The sequence below is a fragment of the Oryza sativa genome, chromosome 6, assembly GCF_034140825.1.
Source record: "Oryza sativa Japonica Group chromosome 6, ASM3414082v1".
NCBI lineage: Eukaryota > Viridiplantae > Streptophyta > Magnoliopsida > Poales > Poaceae > Oryza > Oryza sativa.
The window spans coordinates 26,207,066-26,228,397 of record NC_089040.1 but is presented as its reverse complement, the minus strand read 5'-3'; the positions used below and the strand labels follow the sequence as shown (position 1 = coordinate 26,228,397).

General features: G+C 42.9%; 2 protein-coding genes and 1 pseudogene across 2 annotated transcripts; all 3 read left to right on the top strand.

Moving 5' to 3' along the window:
* The first annotated feature begins 2,236 nt into the window (after positions 1–2,236).
* LOC107278541 (serine/threonine-protein phosphatase 7 long form homolog) lies at positions 2,237–4,450 on the top strand (annotated as a pseudogene).
* Positions 4,451–16,702: 12,252 nt separating this feature from the next.
* LOC4341578 (protein TOO MANY MOUTHS) lies at positions 16,703–18,177 on the top strand. Its single transcript, XM_015786609.3, has one exon. It carries the CDS (start codon positions 16,717–16,719, stop codon positions 18,046–18,048), a length of 1,332 nt encoding a protein of 443 aa, XP_015642095.1. The 5' UTR covers positions 16,703–16,716; the 3' UTR covers positions 18,049–18,177.
* Positions 18,178–18,781: 604 nt separating this feature from the next.
* LOC107281207 (uncharacterized) lies at positions 18,782–19,975 on the top strand. Its single transcript, XM_015786610.3, has 2 exons — positions 18,782–19,179; positions 19,320–19,975. Exons 1-2 carry the CDS (start codon positions 18,922–18,924, stop codon positions 19,917–19,919), a joined length of 858 nt encoding a protein of 285 aa, XP_015642096.1. The 5' UTR covers positions 18,782–18,921; the 3' UTR covers positions 19,920–19,975.
* The last annotated feature ends 1,357 nt before the right edge of the window (positions 19,976–21,332 follow it).

Below are 21,332 nucleotides of genomic sequence, written 5' to 3'. Positions count from 1 at the left end.
CGTATTCGGTTTTTCTCCGGAGCGGACGGAAACTATCCGCTCCATTTTTATCCCTAGTGTCAAGCCATCCTGGGCTCAAGGGGATATATGCATGAGAAGTCAACCGATCAAAAGTGGCAAGATATATACTGGTATTCTGGTAAGGTATTACCTAAAAAACTTCCACAACGTTATTTAGGTCAAAGATTTTCAAATTTAACTATACATAAAAAATAAGAAATGTTTCCTTCATCCATTTACAAAAAAGCGAAGAAAAATGTCCGATTCCCCTGGCAAAAAAAATTCCCATCCCTTAAAAAGAAAAAAAAAGTCCGAGAAAAAATACTGTTTAAATAAAAAAGCGAGATTACTAAGGGGCGCGATCAGCCAGTCCCCCCCCCATCCCCTCCCTCCACGTGGTTTTCTTTTTTGGCACCACAATATTTTCCTATTTTAGTAAATTTATGCACCTAAAGTTTGTACACATCAAGTTGTTAAGAGACCTAAAGTTTATAAGTCAAAAAGTTTATATATCCAATTCAAATTGAATTTGAATTCAAATATTTTTTTATATATAGTATTTCTATAAATCTAAAGTTTATACACCTAGTTTATAGACCCAAAGTTTATAAGTCAAAAGTTTATATATCCAATTCAAATTGAATTTGAATTTAAATATTAGTTTATAGACCTAAAATTTATAAGTCAAAAGTTCGCATACCCGTTTAAATTTGAATTTGAATTCAAATATTAGTTTATAGACCCAAAGTTTACAAGTCAAAAGGTTACATACCTGTTCAAATTTCAATTTGAATTCAAATATTAGTTTATAGACCCAAAGTTTATATGTCAAAAGTTTACATACCCGTTTCAAATTTGAATTTGAATTTAAATATTTTTTATATATAGTATTTCTATATATAAATTTTTCCAACTTTGTATTTTTTATTTTTTAAAATTTTATGGTGTACTATAGTAGGAAAATTTTATGGTGTACTATGGTGTACTCGAAGGGGGAAGAGAAAGGGGGGAGAGAGCGTATAGGGGGAGGGGCGGGCGGGTGATCCCAGCGATCACCCGCCCATTAGCCACACCCACAAAAAAGACCAAAGTCCGATTCCCCCTGGCAAAAAAAAAAGAACCGATCCCTTAAAAAGGGGAAAACAAAAAAAAGTCCAAGAAAAATAGCAAAAAAAAACAACTTAAACAAGTCCGATTAAAAAGTGGCATAAAAATAAACCGTAAATCTGTTTCCCCTTAAAAAGGAAAAAAAGGTACGGCAGAAAAACTGATTTTTTTATTAATAATAAATAATATTAGTTAAATTAAATTATTAGTAATTAGAGGATAACATTTACCAAAATAAGATGGACGCTACTAGAAACAGCGTCCAGATGTGGACGCTATTACCATTAACGTACAGATGTGGACGCCAATTGGATCGACGTCCAGATTGGTGTGGTCATAACCTGGCACTAATCATCGCGATTAGGAAAAAAGAAAAAAGAAAAAACCCCAATGCTAGGGCAGGGTGCCTTTGCCGCCATCCAAATCGACACCGGGAGTCTGCCGCCGCCGCCGTCCGCCTCAACCTCTGGAGTCTGTTCCTCCTTCCGACTAAGCGTAGGGACTACCCACGAGGCAAATGGCGCGGCACCGCTAAGGCAGGGGGCCGCCGCCGCCGCCGCCGTCGTCCACCTCGACGCCGGGAGTCCGCCGTCGCCGTCCACCACCACCGGAAGACCACGCCACCGCCTGAATCGACTTTTGAAGTTCTGAGAGGTGGCTGCCATCGGCCGCTTCCATCCGTAGCTTGCTGTCTTCCCTGGAGGCTGCAGCTGTTGTCTGCCTCGACTCCTGCCAAGTGCTGTCATCTGTTCTCATCTTGGAAGCTTGCAGCCACCATTGACGTCCAAGCCCAGAACTCCTACAGTCAAGGTGATTCAACTAACTTATTTTGTTGTAGCCTATTTAATAAACATTTTGGAACACAATTTATGGATGGTAATTACAGGAGATGGAGAATCAAGAACCGGCTTCAAAACTTCTAAAAAAAAAGAGAACCGGCTTCAAAAATATAACATAGGTTCATCCTGATAAGTCTAATGTATAATAGAGATCTTTATAAAATATATGTCTACTGCATCAGAGTTGTCATTGGAGTTCCAACTTCGGAACTGGAATTACATTTATTCACACAGTAGAATTGAAATACCGATTTAGCTTATTGGTTGTTAACATTTTGTGCAGCTAAAAAATGGCTGATAGTGATCGGTTCAGTGATTTACTATGGATGCCTCATGGGCAGCACAAAGTATCTAAAATTTCAGAAAATGTGAGTTGTCTACTTAGTTTGGTTTCTTGTCGATTTGCAAATATATTCATCTAGGTTCCCATGAGTAATTGTTTTTATCTTTGATGTAGCCTAGTAGTTCAATGAATATACGGCACCATCGCGTTGGAATCCCTTACCACCCATTGTGCCGATCGGCTCTACAAAATATTGGTTTCTATCAAATTGCAAAGATGAGGAGTATCAAAATTGACAAATATTTGATATCTGCTTTCGTAGAACGTTGGCGGCCTAAGACAAATAGCTTTCATCTACCGATAGGGGAGATGACAATTACTTTGCAAGATATCAGTTGCCTTTGGGGTTTGCCAATCAGTGGAAAACTAATTGTGGGCCAATATGATGGAAATTGGAGTGATATGATTGAGAGGTATCTTGGGATTCCACCAGAAGATCAAGAAATGAAGAAGAAAAAGAGGAAAAAGGAAGATGATACATTTGCACTGAGTTACGCACGATACTCCATAACTCTGAGCAAATTGCGTGATCGCTTTCGTGTCATGCCCAGTAACCCAACACAACGGGAGATCGATTGGCATAGTCGAGCACTTGTCTTATAAATTCTTGGCTCCATTATTTTTACTAATTCATCTGGAGATAGTGTGCCTGCAATGTACCTCCAATTTATGGATAATTTAGCGACCCACACTGAATACAATTGGGGAGGAGCTGTACTTGCTATGTTGTACAGGCAGTTGAACAATGGTGCTGAGAAGGCAAGATCAGAAATTTTTGGCCCTCTAGTATTGTTACAATTTCGGTCATGGTCACGGTTGCCATTAGGTCGTCCAAAAAATATAATTCAAAGGACGGATGAAGTGGAGGAGCAAGAAGAAGAAGAATCAGATGGCTATCCTATATTTGGGGCTAAATGGTGTAGTTATCATGAATTCCCCACCCCACATAATTGTGGTAATGTTTTACATATCTTTTGAATTATGTCTCATTGTAGATTCTTATAACAAACAACATATATGTCAACATGCTTATCTTTTTATACTAATATTGTACAGGCACTCAATCTAACGAAACCAAATTGACTTGATTCGAGAAGGTACTGTACAATGGCAACCATATGAAGGTCTCATAGAGCAGATGCCTATCCAAATTCAGAATGACCGTACTTGGTGGTTTGCTAGACTACCTCTCGTCCATTTTTGGGTTGTAGAGTTCCATTATCCAGAAAGGGTAATGAGACAGTTTGGAAGAAAACAATTAATTCCACCACCGCCTCCACATGGTGAGGTTGAGCTTCGGAAGCTACGCAAAGTGAAGCATGTAGGAGGAAAAGTGTGCGATTGGAATAAATTCCATGCCAAATATGTGCAACAATATGATGGGATTGAAGCAACAATCGTTCAAGAGGATTGTCCTTTCGACGCAGCTAGCTTGAAGGAGTATAGATGTTGGTTCCAAGCAAATGGTATGTTCGCTGTGTTTTTTGATTCTCAATGCTTGGGAGGACTTGAAAACTCTATCCCATACCCTCGAGATAACATGGAGTGGACTGGGTACATGCCTAGTGGTCCACCCCTAGCTCGCATTGTAAGTTATAGATTTCTTCGAATTACTCTTTATATTGAAGTGACAACCTAGATCTGATTTTAACTCATAATTGCAGGGATTGCGTGAGATTAAAAATGCAGCATGGGGAATCAAATGTTGTATTACTAATGGATGCAAGAAGATAGGTAAATCTATATTGATCACATGTCAGGGGAATATTAGGGATCTTAACTTGGAATACAAATTGCAAAACATGTTGTCTGAGGCTGGACTACCAATTAAGGTTGAAGAAATTCAATCTGATGACGATGGCACTACTGCTTGCACGCCAAGTCCTCCAAATGAAAGTTCCGTTGATGTATTTGATGAGTGGATGATCTCAGGAAAAGGTTTTAGTAGATATATTGATCTAGGTGTGGAAACTACTAATAGAGTTCCCACAACACAAGATACAAGCCAAGTGACTCAATGTTTGGAAAATGAAGATCTGGTAAAATTCTAACACTTGTGTGTATGCAAATTAACTTTGTAATGTATTTAATATATGATATACTATTGGGTGACATGACAGGTGGCTTCAAGAGAAGCATCAGCTCCATTGCATCCTGGTGAAAGAACGTCAAGTCATTCAGAAAGTTCTATCCAAGTGGTTGATTAGACTAGTACTGAGAGGACTCCTATGTTCAAAAAGAACACTCCAAGTTAGGAAGACCATATATTTTGTTGGATATAATTTTGTAGAACTTTTGGAGCTATATGTTCTACATATATGTTAACTGGAAATCAGCCACTCCAAGTTAGGAAGACCATATATTCCTGTTGACATATATGTTCTTTTCGACCACTGTCTTATATGGGTGCTATACTATGTAAAATATGGTCACGCTGTCAGTGGTTGAATGGTGTGTTACTTTACTTTGTACTGACTTACTATATTAATGGATTTTTATGTTGCCAACTTACATCCCATTTGAATGAGCGCATGCTATTTACTTCAGTTTATTGCCACGATATGTGTGTGCTGTAGGGAACAAATCCCTGTTTAAACATGTGCTCAGATACATCCTACAAATAGCAGTACAGCAGCAATTCTGTTGTGTAAATCAAATCATACGAAAAATTGATAAGGTAATTCAAATTGAACTGTCTGTACTCTCAAATAAATACTTCAAAAACAACGTTCGTTGAGCTCCATTCATGTTCAAAGCCAAACAGAAGAATGTCCTATTCCTGGACAACTATAAGCTAAATTGACACTGTAATTTATAGATAGACTACACGATGCGTAAAACTATATGGTGCCAGAGGGTCCATCAACATGTGTTCTGCTCGACGTTGCACCTAAAAAACAATCAAGGAGAGTCATATATCAAGTAAAAGTTAACTAACCATTATAATGCATATAATTCACATTGTTTGCTACCTAATTGGTCGCTATCTCTTGTGGAACGGTGTGCTTGGTGTCCAAGTCGCCTTCCTTGCATTTCATCCATGTACATTGGTATCCTGTTATGCTGACGACGGCCTAGATTTATCTGTCTAGAATCAGGAACAATTATTGGACCAATAAATGGTGGCCATTCAATTTAATTTCCATAAGGAAGAAATTGTCCAGCCCAGGTACTAGCAAGTGCTTGAGAAGAGTAGAATGGATTGATCAACTGATTTTCATTAAGATTTCTATGTTTGCAAACTGCCAAGACATGAGCACATGGAACACCTGTCAAATTTGGCTTTTGATAGTCACAAGATGGTGTGTTGTTGGGCTGCAAAACTACCTTATACTTGAAGTCCCTCCGTGTGTAAACCTCATGGTTTCCTTGTTGCATTGGGACTAACTCATTGTCGACCTTTATCTCATATATTCCAACTTCATCTCCATACGAGATTACATTCATATGTCCAGCCTTATTTCCTTGCTTCACTAATAGCTTATCAACCCTTTGAGACCATTGCTTGCCATTGTTAAGTAAATTAACAGCATTTCTCCTTCTCTCAACAAACCATTCTAAGCACTTTGAAAATGTTTCCTCCACAATGGCTGCCACCGGTAACCTTCGAGAAAACTTAAACACATTGTTCAATGACTCAGATCCATTGCTTGTCATGATTCCCCAACGATATCCTCCATCCTTGCATTGAAATACCTTCTCGGGCTTTTCTTGCTCATCTTTATCTTCCTGCAAGTACTTTCCAACCTTTTTAATATATGTTATTGCCTCAGGACAAATATTTGCAATTGATGACATTCCTTCATCAAATTTTCTAGGTTTCTTTTTCTTCACTGTCCACTTAAATGTCTTGAGCACTATTTCATTGTGACAAAATTTCTATAGATTCTCAGCTACATGCTGTGAGCAAAGGCAGTGCACACATTCACCGACGCTCTCATTCCATCCAATGTGGGGCTGCTTAAACAACCATTTTATGGCTTTATGTCGATCAGATATAACACACATAAACTTTCCATAGCCTATTACCTTACTTCGTAGCCATCTCATAAACCACCCCCAGTTTGCACTATCTTCCTTCTCCACAATAGCAAATGCAAGAGGTAGTAATTGATTGTTAGCATCATATCCACAAGCAATCAACAATCTACCCTTGTACCTCCCTGACAAAAAGCATGCATCAACACTTATAACTGGCCGTAGGTAGGGAATTGCATTGATACAAGGTCCAAATGCCCAAGCAACACTTTTAAATGCTCGCCGTCCTTCCTAAGTCGTTGGCTTTGACAAAAGGACATACTTTGTACCTGGGTTTTTAGCTTTTATAGCCTGTAAGAAAGGGATGAGGAGGCCATATGAACCTTCCCAACTACCAAAAAGTTGTGCTATTGCCTTCTCTCTGCCTCGCCATAATTTACTATAAGATGGCTTCACATTTCTATATCTCTGTTGGACTAGTGACCTCACATTTTTTATACTCAATTCCAGATCATCCCTTAATGCATCACGTATCACATTAGCAATCATAGAAGATGATAACTGAGCATGATCAAATCTATCAGCTGGTGCTCGACAGGTGTGAGCATAGGGACATTTCCTTATCATCCAACCTGAACCTATCTTTGTGGGAGTTGCATAGAGCCTCCACATGCAGCTATTATCCGTGCATTCAGCTACAAGTTTAGACTGACTACTTGTGCTGTACTTGATTTCTGAATTTTTACATATATGAAACTCACCTATAGCAATTTGTAGGTGCTCTTTTGAATCAAAAGACTTTCCTTCTGCTAGTGGGTTAGAAAATTGATTCTTACGTCCAAAGAAACTCTCGTCTGCTGTTGTCTCCCTCCACACAGATATATCACTAAATGCTTTTATAGGATTTTATCCATATGCACACATAAAAGGAAATGCATTGACAGAATGAACAACTCGTGGTTCTGGGGGCTCATCATCTGAACTATTATCAAGGGCACCATCACAATCCTGCTCGTTGTCATCGTCCAGTCCAAATCTATCCTCACCAACATATGTGTCTTCTGCAGTATTATCATCATCTATAGTTGGTTGTGTTTCGAAAACCACATTATCCTGGTTGATAGGTGAAGACAACTAAACTGTTGTTGAATGCAGACCATCTGCTAAAGTGGGTACAACCTTTGCTTATGAATGAACTGTACCTGGCTCCAAAGAAACACCTGAGCCATCCATTTTTGAATGCCTAGTTGATGCAACCAAGGTTGTACTCTTAACCTGACTTAATCGACTTAATCTTGCTTCCGTATAGGCGCATTCAACATAAAGCTCAACAACCTGCCCACATGTCTTCTCAAATATCATCCTCCATCCCCTGTCTTCATAAATAGGAATCAATTGAAAATATTGTGGTCCAGGATTTCTGATATCAAACCGAGCTTGGATATTCATTGCACAATGATCCTCAGTGTATCCAAGGGCCTGAAAAATTTCTTTTTTGACTTCCTCAAAGGTTGTAGCCTCCACTGCCGGAAAAGTTATTTTTGGAGGAATATTATATTCTGCACCCTTAGCTCCATATTGTATTCTCCCATCAACATACACTAGAACAATAATCATTTTTTCTCAGTCAACTCTACAAAACAAACTAAACAAGTTAGCAAAACAAGTTATATAATTAACTTTAAGTTAGATAATAATCTGCTGATATATCCTTTCAAGTTTTAAAAAATGTTGTTTAGCTTATTAAAAATGTCAATGAACAATAGTCATTTTATTTCCTGGCTGTGTCTTCCAAACGAACTCAACAATTAACAAAGGCATGGTATATGTCTACTAGTTGGATAATAATCTATACATATATTCAATAAAACACTCATGTCATATATCAAGTATAGGTATGAACAATGTAGTACATATCAATTAATGCTAATTAGATGAGGGTGAGCAGAGACATGCTATAAGTGAAAAGACATGCATGCGTGATATAAATTGCAGGGCAAACCTGTTGCCTCAAGACGAGAGAGCTGCCAATACACACGGCGCCGTGGCTGGATTGCAGGATTGGTGGCACCGTAAAACATAGACAAATCGAAGGCCCCGGCGTCGACGACGAGAGTGACTTGGACGATGAAGCGGATGGATCAAAGTCGTAGAGAGGGTGAACTCGTATATGAGTTACAACGATGCATGGCCGGCTGCCGGCATGCACGATCGAGCGCTCATCGCTAGAGTTAGGGTTTTCTTTTGATTGTCAGGGTTTTCTTTTGATTGTTCTCACTCTATTCGTGGCTTGGCTGCACCAGGGAGGTGGACGCTGGTTCCAACAGCGTCCAAGTATGGACGTTGTTTACAACGGCGTCCAATTCTGAACGCTTTCTGTATTAGCTTTCTGTATTAGCGTCCATCCTACTCCTGTAAATCCCCCCAACGATTTACTAATTGTTTAATTTAAGGGTAATTATTTATTATAAATAAAAAGTTCGGGCAGAAAAAAGAAAAAGAAAAGTGGCGGAAAAACAAAAAAATTCCGAAAAAAGGGGCGGAACAAAATTCGAAAAAAATAATAAAAAAAAGCTGAAAAAACATCTAAAAATGGTCCGTTCGATTCCCTCAGAAAGTGGAAAAAAAAACTGTTCGTAAAAAATAAAAAAAACAAGCAAGAAAAGAAAAGTAAAAAAGGCGGAAAAAAGCACGGCAAAAAAAAGTCCAATTTTTCTATCCGTTTTAGTAGTCCGTATATATCTCTTCTCTATCTCTAATCTAATCTAATCAAACTATTTAAAAAGAAAAGTTTTCATCATACAACTAAAAAGAAAAAATGCATGTAAGAAAAAAAGGGTTTAAAAAACAAGGGACGAAAAAGTAAAAAAAAACGCGTGAGAAAATATGCCAGAAAAAGCGCAAAAAAAAGCTTGAAAAAGGTTTCCGTCGTCAGTAAAAAACTGAAAAAACGCGCAAGAAAAAAATTCCATCATCCGTAAAAAATAAAAAAACATGCAAGTAAAAAACTGTTAGAAAAAACGCGCCATTTCTAAAAAAAAATGGTTTGAAAAAACCGCGTAAGAAAAAAAAAGGTAAAACACCATTTTTAAAAAAAGGTTGCTTTGAGAAAACTCTGAGAAAAAAAAAGGCTAAATTGATGGATGCTTGGGTCGGATAGGATGAGTCAATTTTTTATCCATCTCCTACACTGCTTTCATTTCATCATCTATTCTCCTGTATTGGAAAAAAAAGCAAAAAAACACTTGAGAAAAAACAAGAAAAAAATGTCCGAAAAAATAAGCAAAAAAAACATCCGAGAAAAATGTCAGAAAAAACAAGCAAAAGAACGCCCGAAAAAAAAAGCAAAAAGAAAACAAGCTAGGAAAAAAATGTCAGAAAGAAATGCGCCATTTTTGAAAAATGTTTTGAGAAAACTGGGCATGAAAAATACACTGTTTATAAAAAAAAGCCGCTCTGAAAAAGCTAAAAAAACACTGTTTATAAAAAAAAGGAATCAAAAAACAATCGGATTTAACACGAGAAAAAATAATTATTTCTAAAAACGGTTCGAGAAAACCGTCTGACTCAACGCGAGAAAAAAATCATCATTTAAAAAAAGGTTAGAGAAAACTGTCCGACTCAACACGAGAAAAAAAGATGTCGTTTATAATAAGAACCGCTCCTTAAAACCTTCCGACTCAATGCGAGATAAAATTGATGAATGCTTGGGTTGGATAGGATCCATCGATTTTTTTTTCTATCTCCTGCACGGTTTTGTTTCCTCATCTATTCTCCTGTGTTAGAAACCCTGCACGCCGCCTCTGTATGCAATTATCAGAATATTTTTGTTAAGTATAGCTATTATTCTTGATAACATAGATATGAAAATAATATTAAAAAATAAACATCTTTTTAGTTGTTATTTATAGAAGAGTGCACAATGACTCTATTTTATATAGATTTGACCATGCGAGGCAGTGTAGGATTTGATTGATCCTATTACTGGTTGTACGAATGAGATTGAAAGAGTATTTTAGATTATATGCATGTTGTCACATGAATAATCTAATTATTTTAGGTAAAGCAAACATCGGTAAGATTGTTATCGTCGAGGTTGGGCCATTATATCGAAGATGTTCAGATTTTTTGATTGTCCTAACTACAAATGATCCATACAAAAATTGTCATGTCACATGATTATGATTATGTATAAAAAAACGTATATTATCATTAGAATTTTTTCACCCGTTGCAACGTACGGTTATTTTTGCTAGTATAATTAAAGTGTAATTACATTATAAACTATAGTTACAATGTACCTGATAAACGAGTATGTAACTTGACAAGAAAATACATATGAGGTGTGTTGGCTCGTTCAGCAAGCACCCTGTTTAACAGGTCGTAGGTTTGACTCCACCTTTGTACCCATGGCTGTGAATTTTTTTTACTAACTTTGCACGAATCTTAGGGCGCTTTATGTAGCAATTCCATTCGAGTAAAGGATGCGCTTGCACATCTCTACGCGCAAATTAAATGCCGTTCCAGTCTTCCAGCCTTACCATATATGCTCCTTTTTGTTATCATTGAGTTCTGCAAACTATATATGTGGACTTTGTATAGTCATGAGACATTAGGGCATCTACAATGTGAGCCACTCCTACACTCGTAGGGGAACTCAGCTCACAATGGAGGCCACAGCTAAGTAGGTTCTTTAAAACCCAAAGCAACGTACTGAATAAAGGTATTCTATCCCACAGTGGGTATCCCAACCAAAAAGTCAAAGATATTAATTTCCTCTCCTACCCCTGCCGGCAACGTGTCTCTCTCTCCTCCCTCTTTCTTGTCGCCCGTCTCTCCGCTCACTCCCTCCCTCAACTTGCTCTCTGCTCTCTCCCTCTCTCTCTCTCTATCTCTCAGCAAAGCGGACGGCGAGCGCGCGCGGCTCGGCAGCGGTCGGCGAGCGCCGCGCGGGTCGCGGGGGTTGCGCCGGCGGACGGTGAGCGTCGCGCAGGTCGCGGCGGTCGAGGCGGCGGACGGCGAGCGCAAGGCGGACGGCGAGTGCCGCACGGGTCGCGGCGGTCGAGGTGGCGAACGGCGAGCACCGCGCGGGTCGCGAGGGCGACGAAGAGGACCGCCGCTGCCGCCGGAGCTTCGTCGGCGAGGTTGACGAGGAGAGCCACCTACTCCCCCGCGAATCCATCACCGCCGCTGCTCGCCGCTCTCTCTCTCTCTCTTTCTCTCTCATGGGTCTGTCTCGGCACCATCCTGGCCATGCCGCGCTCTGGAAGGACGCGGAAGAAGCCATCCCGGTCCCGGTGGTCGCGACGAAGCTCCTCTCTCCCTCTTCGTCATCGTCGGCCAGTGGAGACTTCATCTCTGCCAAGGGGGGAATAGGAATACGAGCTGGGGAACCGATATCCACAGGAGCCCGTCGCCCCCCAATGTATCTCTTGGCTGCGTTGCTTGGCTAAAAAGCGGTGAGAGACGCGTCCCTCAGCCGGGGGACGCGCTTCATCATGGGGAGCCGGCGTGGACGGAAAAGCGAATACCCATCAGTGAGGGGACGACCCAGGGGTATCCATTGTAGATGGCCTTATATAACTTTTACAATCAGCTTATACCCACGTGATGGTGAGATATTGGAGTAACCCAGATGAATAGATGAACATTCTATTGTCAGTATCTACTCGGCACATCAGCAACAATAGATGAGGTGAGTGGCTTGATTATCGTCATAGTAAGTTGATTGTATTACCAAATTGATGAGCAAGGATATAGAATTTATAATGGAGCATCACGGAAAACGTTGCTGGTTCATGTCCAGTTATGTTGCGGAACCATGCATGTGGATCTATTATTTTTTTTTTTTTGAAAAGAAATGTAGATCTATTATGTGATAATAGCTACTTATAGTCAGAGGCGGATCCAGAAAATTAATTTGTTGGTGTCATAACGTATCTATCAGTGTCATAATATGCTAATTATGCTTAAATCAAGGTATTATAACATAAGGATAAGTAGTTTCGCTATAGGTTTTGCTGAAAGTCGTCGGTGTCGCCCGACACCTGTCATTGTACTGTAGATCCGCCCCTGCTTATAGTATCTACAGAAGGAGGAATAACCATGATCATAGTTGTTGGTTGAGGTATTCAGCTTACAAAAATGTAATGCATGACTAGCATCAAAATAAGATGCACTTGATAGTGTAGTATCATGGGGTTTGTGGTTTCAACTCTGAGGTCCAATGTTCAATCCCAACACACTTATAATTTTTTAAGTTTCGTCACTCCCTCCAGATCTAGTTTATTTACTAGAATCAAAATAATTTACATTTTTATTATACTCCCTCTATTTTTTAATATATGGTGCCGTTAACTACTAACATGATATTTGTTTGTTCGTCTTATAAATATTGTTTATTTTATTATGACTTTGTTTTATTATTAAGGGAACTTTATCCATTACTTATATTTGTCATATTTATATTTTTCTTAATAAAACTAATCATCTAAAGAGTTGTCTATTAAAAAAAACAACGAAGGTAGTATTTTGTTTCTTACCAGTGACATTATCATACAGCTTTTCTGTGATGCTGATGCTACATACTATTCCCTCCATTTCAAATTATAAAGCATAACCACCCTTAACCTAAAGATTAAGAAACAATTATTATCATCTTATCGTTTGAATCACACCAACTAATACAATACATGCAACCAATTAATTAGAGATCTTAAGAGTGTTAGATTTAAAAAATAATAATTTAGAGAAGAGGAGATGCTAATTAATTACAAACATGTATACACGACTTGTATTATGAAACATTTTTTAAAAAATAGTTGTACCCTATATTTTGGAGGAGTAGTAACTAGTGTCAATCTAGTATCCCTTAATGTTTTTTCATTAGTGAAAAATCAACTTCCGTGAGATGGTAGAGTGCGATGGATATACTCCCTTCATCTTAAAAATATATAACACCGTTGACTTTTCACATAATGTTTGATCATTTATTTTATACTTAAAAATATATAAAATATAATTTATTTTATACTTAAAAATATATAAAATATAATTTATTTTATTGTGACTTATTTTATCATTAAATAAACTATAATCTTAATTTATATTATTATATATTTATACTAATTTTGTGAGTAAGATGAACAAAAGTTAACGATCTTATATATATTTTGATATGAACTCGTCCCGTCGAAAAAACCAACCTCATACGAAGTTTTTTGGACGGAGGGAGCATGTGATAGTACAAAAATACCTTCTGAGTATGAGGTGGTTATCTCCAACGGCGCGTACGATCGGCTTGTCACGGTTTTGGTCTACGGCATACTCTGTTCCTCTGCTCTCACGATCGGCTGCATGTAATGTAATGCATGCTCTCTCTTGGAATCCTGACCAATTCGACACCGACACACACGCATTCGATAGAGAGAGAAAACCAGAGAGATTCTCTCGATTCCGCGCGCGCCGCCTGCAGGAAATCAGCAGAAGCAAATCGCCGCTAGCTATACGTACGCTCTGTGCCCATCCCTGAAACTTTTTCAGTTGATGAGTTTACGGGTAGGATCCAGTATTTATCCGCCATATCTCTAGCTTGAGATCGACGATACGGTAGCAGCTACGTATACTCGCTACTCCTAGTAGGCTAGAACTACAACTACTAGCCCATAGCCGGGGCGGGCTGTCGGCTTGTCGGCGACGCCTGCCAAAGCTCTGAAATTTTTCACTTCTTTTCTCTGTACTCCAGCATGCTAGCCAGTTTGGCCTTGTTTAGGCCGTGTTTAGTTCACTCTCAACTAGCCTAAATTTTTAACTTTCCATCGCATCACATCACATCCAAAACTTTTCTATACACATAAAGCCCTGTTTAGTTGTAAACTTTTTCTTCAAACTTTCAACTTTTTCATCACATTAAAACTTTTCTACACACATAAACTTTCAACTTTTTCATCACATTGTTTTAATTTCGATCAAACTTCCAATTTTTGTGTGAACTAAACACACCCTTTGTATACTCCATTTTACACATGCCTTGTGTCCAGCATGTGATATTATATTGTGGGCAGCGTCAGTAGTGTGATTTAATAAACTAGATAAAACTTAAACTTTTTTCATATATATATATGGCAAATAATTTTAGAGGAGACTCCGTAGGGCACCCATTATCCTAACGTTGGTAGTGGGGCTCAAGCCCCGTTAGTCCCCATGGTAGATTCAGCATGGGCAGCGTACAGGATGGGTGGATGAGTCCGACGCCACTAGTGCTAATAGCCAGCATATAGTTAGCAAAATGGGTCGTGTTGTCCCGGCATGGCAAGGACACGTGATTTTATTGGTCATGTCAGCACAGCCCGTCCAGCGTTCGTGGGCCGACGCTGAAGCATGTGGGCTGGCATGGCACAACTCCTGTAGCGGTTTTTCTATATTTAAATTTTTCCATAACATTTTTTAGTTTTTCCGACGTATCTTTCCCTTTCTTTTATTTTTCTCTTTATTTCCATCCGATTTTTCTTTGCTCGGTCGCTTGGCCTGTTGCGCGCCCTTCAAATTTCCGCCGTCTCGCCCGTTCACCACGCTGGTTTTGAGTTGGTCACGACCAATCCCTTATATATGCTTTTAGGTGGTTCTGACCAATCCCTTAAGTACTTCGACATATTTTGTCCATTTAATCACAACATGTATATATGCAACTAAAATGAAAATAAAACCCTAGCTAATTTTTGCCCTCAATTGTTTCCTCCTCACTTATCTCTCTTCTCGAGCTCGGAGGAGAAGGAGAAGGAGGGTGATGGTGTATAAAGGGTGTGTTTTAATTAGTATCTATGAAGATATTACTCATGTTATGAAAACATGATGCGTATCCACCGGATTATTTGTGTGCGTGGGGCATGGGCATGGCATGTGTATAGGCATTGATTCCTGCCTCGCAACTCGCAAGGCTATCAGCATGAGTCAAGTGTAGAGATGGCAACAAGTGTACACCCATCAAGTTTTCTTACTCCATATCCACACATGTGATAATTAAATTTCTATTCCAACACCCACATCTGCTCTCGGTTGCAAGATTTTCCTTATATTCACACCCGTGTGGGTTTGTACGCATACTCACTGCACTAACATAGAGCACTTGTAATTCTACACAATAATCAAACGATCACGACGATGTTAGGTAACCTTAGTTTTAACATTAACATTCAAAAGCAAGTAAACAAATTATACAAGTATATGACAGGTAAAAAAACCATACTATAATTAAACCATATATTAACGTTCAAAAATAGGTAAACATCATGCGAAGTACATGGATATTCTATTTTTATACATGGGTAAGTGGGTATGGGTGCCTTTTTTTTTTCCCTAATAAACCCATTGGTATAAGAAGATGTCGGGTCTTGGATCGCTCTTGCTCTGCCGGTTTGCCCGTGCCCGAACCATTGCCAACAGTACGTTACACTGGTACTACACTAGAAATCAATACTCCTCGTTCCGAGAATAGAGATCAGATCGGAGTAACAAGGTACTGTGCCCTGTGGTACAAGAATATGAGCATGGTGGTCCAGGTCCACACACTCCAGAGGTGAAGAGGATCTGCGGCCCCCAGAGATGAAACAGCCAAAAAGGTCGCCGCAGCTACTACTGCAGGTCTGCAGCAGCCTGCAGGTAGTAGGTTACAGTACTTTCCTCCTCCTCGAGCAACAACTGCTGCTGTACTTTTCCTGACAATCCACCACCCCTCTCTTCGTCCTTGCAATCGCATTGCAGTCTCCCGAAATGCAGGCGGAGGAGGTTTCAACTTTCATGTGGAGAGAAGGGAAAGAAGAGATCACAACAGACAACAACCTCCACATCCATCTCCTCCCAACTTTGGTCTCCTGGCCTTGCCTGCAACTCTGCACGCATAGAGTAACGGAGTACTAGAGTAGTACTCCCTCCGTCAAAAAAAAGACAAACCTTGATTTCCGTGTCTAACGTTTGACCGTCCGTCTTATTTAAAAAAATTATGAAAAAAATTAAAAAGACAAGTCACGTATAAAATATTAATCATATTTTATCATCTAACAACAATGAAAATAGGAATTATAAAAAAACTTCATATGAGACAGATAGTTAAAGTTGGACACGAAAATTCAGAGTTTGTTTTTTTTGGACGGAGGGAGTAGAGGCTGAGGCAATCTGCATGCCTACCACCTGCCGCTCTGCCTCCCCTCCCCTCCCCTGCCGTGGGCACCACGCGCTGCCCGTGCCGCTGCATCCTGCAGCTACCTTCTGTGGCAGCCGCGATCAGCTACACGTAGAGTAGTCATCATGCAGTAGCTCGCCTGCAATCGCCTCCCCCTACTCTCCTCAGCCTTTACCTTCCTTCAACTTCGCCGTCCTTGCCGACAGCTTGCCGGCGCCGGCCTGGCCTTTAAACCACCACGAGAAACAAACAAAGAACGTGTCCATTTTGCCATGAGAATGATTCTTGGTCGCCTCCTCGTTGTGGCCGTTCTCGCCGCGGCGGCGGCGGCGGCGGAGAGCGAGCCGCGTCTGCCGGCGGCGGAGCAGGAGGGCGTGTACGCGGTGCTCGAGGCAGTCAACCCGGGCTTCCCCTGGCGCGCCAGCTTCCCCGACGACCTCTGCCTCGCCGGCCCGCACGGCGTGTCGTGCGACGACGACGACGGCGGGAACGCGTCCCACGTCGTCGGCATCTCGCTCGGCTACGTCTCCGACTTCTCCGCCAATCCGAGCTGCGCGGCGCCCTCCGCCGCCACGCTCCTCACCTCCGGCCTCCTCGCCGCCTCCTTCCCGCGCCTCCGCAGCCTCTTCGTCTACGGCTGCTTCGTCGGCGACGACGACGCGCGGCCTCTCCCGCCGCTCCCGTGGCGGCTCCCTCCCACGCTCCAGGACCTCGTGCTCGTCAACAACCCCGCGCTCACCGGCCGCCTCGCCATCTCCGCCGCCAGCCTCCCGCTCCTCCGCCGCCTCGTCGTAGCCTCCTCCGGCCTGTCCGGCGACCTCCCGTCCACGCCCTTCCCGCGCCTCGAGCAGCTCGTCCTCTCCGGCAGCCGCTTCGCCGGCCGCATCCCGAGCGCGCTCGTCCAGGGACTCGCCAACGTCAAGATCCTCGACCTGAGCTCCAACCTCCTCGCCGGCGGCATCCCCCGCGCAATCGGCGGCCTCACGCAGCTCGTCAAGCTCGACCTCTCCTCCAACACGCTGGCCGGCCCGATCCCGGGAGAGCTCGGCGGGCTCGCGTCGCTCGAGCTGCTCGACCTCTCCAACAACCGGCTCACCGGCGGCGTGCCGGCCGCGCTCCGCGGCATGACGGCGATCAGGGAGATGTACCTCAGCGGCAACCGTCGCCTCGGCGGGCGCGTGCCGGCCGACATGTTCGCCGGCCTGAAGGGCATCTCCGCCGTGGGCCTCTCCGACGCCGGCCTCACGGGCACGATCCCGGCGTCGCTGGGGGAGTCGCTGCGCAACGTCACCTACCTGGGGCTGGACGGCAACCTGCTGGAGGGCGAGGTGCCGCCGGCGCTGGCGAAGATGGCGGGCAGGGTCCGGCTTCACGGCAACCGCGCCGTGTGCATCTCGCCGGAGTTCCTCGCCGGAGCGCCTCGCCCTCGCATCGCAGGTGTTCCGTCGTGCAACGCCACCCAGGCTGCTCCCGTGACGCGGCGCCCTGTGGTTATGCCGGTTCCCTTGGCATCAGCGGAGAAGCCGGCGGCGGCGGCGCCGCCGCCGCCGATGAGGATCGGTTCCTGTGTCGTAGTGGCAATGCTCTTGCTTATGCTCAGTTAGTTGCTCCTGAATGATTAGTCAGGCTGTTTAGTTTAGCATTAGCAGGTAGATTTTGTTGAGTTAAAAAAATGTAAAGTAGTTATGGTATTGGTTGTGCTACTAACAAGAAACAAGTGACGAGAAAACTTATACTGTGCGTGAGACTAAATATTGGGGCGAGGGGATTAGTTATCGTTTATGTGCATATGGTTAAGATTAGATTGGCTTTATTTTAAACCATAACATTTTTAAGGTAAAACTGTTAAACATGTAGATGTATTCAGTTTATTATCAAACATTTTTAATGCCTAGAGAATTTTAACAATAACATATTTAACCTATGCTATTAAAACTTGACAATGTCACTAACATACTAAAATTTTTGCCATTGCTAAATTTAGGAAATATCATATTTATGTATGATAGTAATTTGAATAGGCCCTATAATTCCGTACAACAAACGACCCACTCGTCAACATTTTTACCGTTGCTTTTTGCTTTTTAAGTTGAGACTATTATTTTTGGGGAAAAAGTACACCGAAGGTCCCTCAACTTGTCATCGGGATAAAAAACATCTTCGAACCACAAAATCAGATATACGGGGTCCCTTAATTATACAAAATCGGTCACCGGAGCTCCTTCGGTGGTTTTGAACCCGGTTTTATCCGACGTGGCGGCTGAGTCGGCGCGGGACCCACGTGGGCCCCACGTGTCAGCTGGCCACGTCATCAAACTCCTCTCTCTTTTCCCCTCTTCTCTCTCTTCCTCATCTCTCTCTCCCTTCTGGCTGTGCTGCGACGCCGCCGCAGGTCGGGGAGCACGAGCGTCCGGTGCGCCCACCCGAGATGTGCTGCGACGCCGCCGCCGCCGACAGCATGGAATGGAACGCTGTGTATGCGGCCTGCACGAAGTCGCTGTAGCGGAGGACCTCGCGGCGGAGGTTCTGGTCGAGCGGGTCGAGTAGCCCGTCCCAGCCGCCACTCGTCGGCGATGGAGCCCGAGCGTGAGGAGGCACTGCAGGTGTGCGAGGCTGCGCGGGGACATCTCGTCGACAGCCGGCTTGCGGACGAACGGCGGTGGTCGGCGGCGGTGTCCTCGCCGTCTTCTTCCCCTCCTGACAAGAGAAGGATTTGGCTCCGCGGACACCGAAAGGTTGTTTCTTGCTCCCTCTTTAATCCTTCATCTAATGTGCCACAAAAAATTATGGCAATTTGGGCGGTTTTGCTCCCAATTTAGATTTGCCTTTGCCTTTGGCTTCAGCAACTGATTTGTTGGTGCTCTGCATTGTGCAGCAGATCATCGGCGACTACCTCATTGAGGCACGGGCTGCTTTCGCTGCCGCCGCGCCGCTCAATGGGGAATGTGGCGACCACTCAGCGGCCACGACGGCGCTTGGACTAGTGGAAGCAGTGCTAGAGTTGTCGCCGCGCATGGAGGCCGCTCTCGAGCTCCGGGCGTGCTCTCTCCTCGCGTTCCGCCGCTACCGCGGCGTCGCTGACATGCTCCGCGACTACATCCCCAGCTGCACCAAGCCTACATGCTTCCTCTGCTGCTTCGACATATCCAACCTCAAGCACCGCGTCCTCGCCGACGGGGAGGCGGCGGCGCACCGCAGGCGGTGGGCGCAAGCTGCGGGGGGAGGAGCTATGCGTGGACGGCGACCGCCGGGGAGCCCGTATGCCGCTCCCCCCACCGCCGCCGCCATCACCGCCGATGCCCGCCGCCGAGGCACTGCCGGCGGCAGAGAAGGGAGAGAGATGAGGAAGAGAGAGAAGAGGGGGAAAAGAGAGAGGAGTTTGATGACGTGGCCAGCTGACATGTGGGGCCCACGCGGGTCCCACACTGATTTAGCCGCTACGTCAGATAAAACTGGGTTTAAGACCGCCGAATGACCTCTGGTGACCGGTTTTATATAATTAAGGGACTCCGTATATCTGGTTTTGTGGTTTGAGGACGTTTTTTATCCCCATGACAAGTTGAGGGACCTTGGGTGTACTTTTTCCTATTTTTGGCAGAGTGACCACGTCTCTTCTAAAACGGAAGAGCGTTTGGCCCAACAACCTAAATGGGCTAAATCGTACTTTGAAAGCTACAGTCCTGACTACCTCAACTATGGGTCAGATTTAGGCTCTGTTCTTTTGGTTGAGTTGGGAACCCATCCCTCCGGTACGGAAAACGAAGCAGTCCATTAGCACGTGATTAATTAATTATTTGCTAATTTTTTTAAAAAAATGGATCAATATAATTTTTTAAGCAACTTTCGTATATAAACTTTTTGCAAAAAACACACCGTTTAGCAGTTTGAAAAGCGTACGCGCGGAAAATGAGATGGGGGAGTTGGGAACTCCAGGAAACGAACAGAGCCTTACTTCATATCCCTCAACAATAAAATAAAATAGGGTATATCGACTTCTTCGACTATTAAATTAGAGAATAACTTCAAAAGCAATTATTGAGATGGTATCGGAGACGTGACATGTGACTACGGTAAGAAAATATCGAGTCAGCAAGAAAGCTACGCTGTGTTTAGATCAAGAGGTGTAAAAGTTTTGACGTGTCACATCGGATATACGGACACAGATTTGAAGTATTAAACGTAGTCTAATAATAAAATAAATTACAGAATCTGTCTGTAAACCGCGAGACGAATTTATTAAGCCTAATTAATCCGTCATTAGCAAATGTTTACTGTCACCACATTGTCAAATCATGGCGCAATTAGACTTAAAAGATTCATCTCACAATTTACACGCATTCCATGTAATTAGTTATTTTTTCGTCTATATTTAATACTCCATGCATTTATCTAAACATTCGATGTGACAGGGTGTAAAATTTTGCCAGAGGGATCTAAATATGGCCTTAGTATTATTCCGTGGAGCTCACATGTCATCCTCACTCTCACTTCTTTATTCCTGCTCCCTCTCTCCAACCTCTTCCTCCCTTCGACAGATGCCGCTGGTGTTCGTGGATACATTACCGCGTGAGGCCCTTAGAACATGTACAATCAAGGGCACTGGGCACTCCTAAAGTACCCTCACTAACCGAGGGCACTTTCAGGGGCACTCATCTTATAGCCAAAGGCACACATAGATGGACTCTTCAAAATTTGAAGCAACTGGCTGAAAGTAGTCAGTCCAGAGTGGGTGTCCTAGCCCAAAGAAGCCCCACATGAAAAATCCCAAAATACCCCCAGATCCAGTCTGGCTTCTTCTTCTTCGCCCCTCCCGCACCTCCGTCTGGACCGCACCTTCCAAATCCACGGCTAAAATCTCCATCCCTCGATTCAGAGAGAACACACGAAC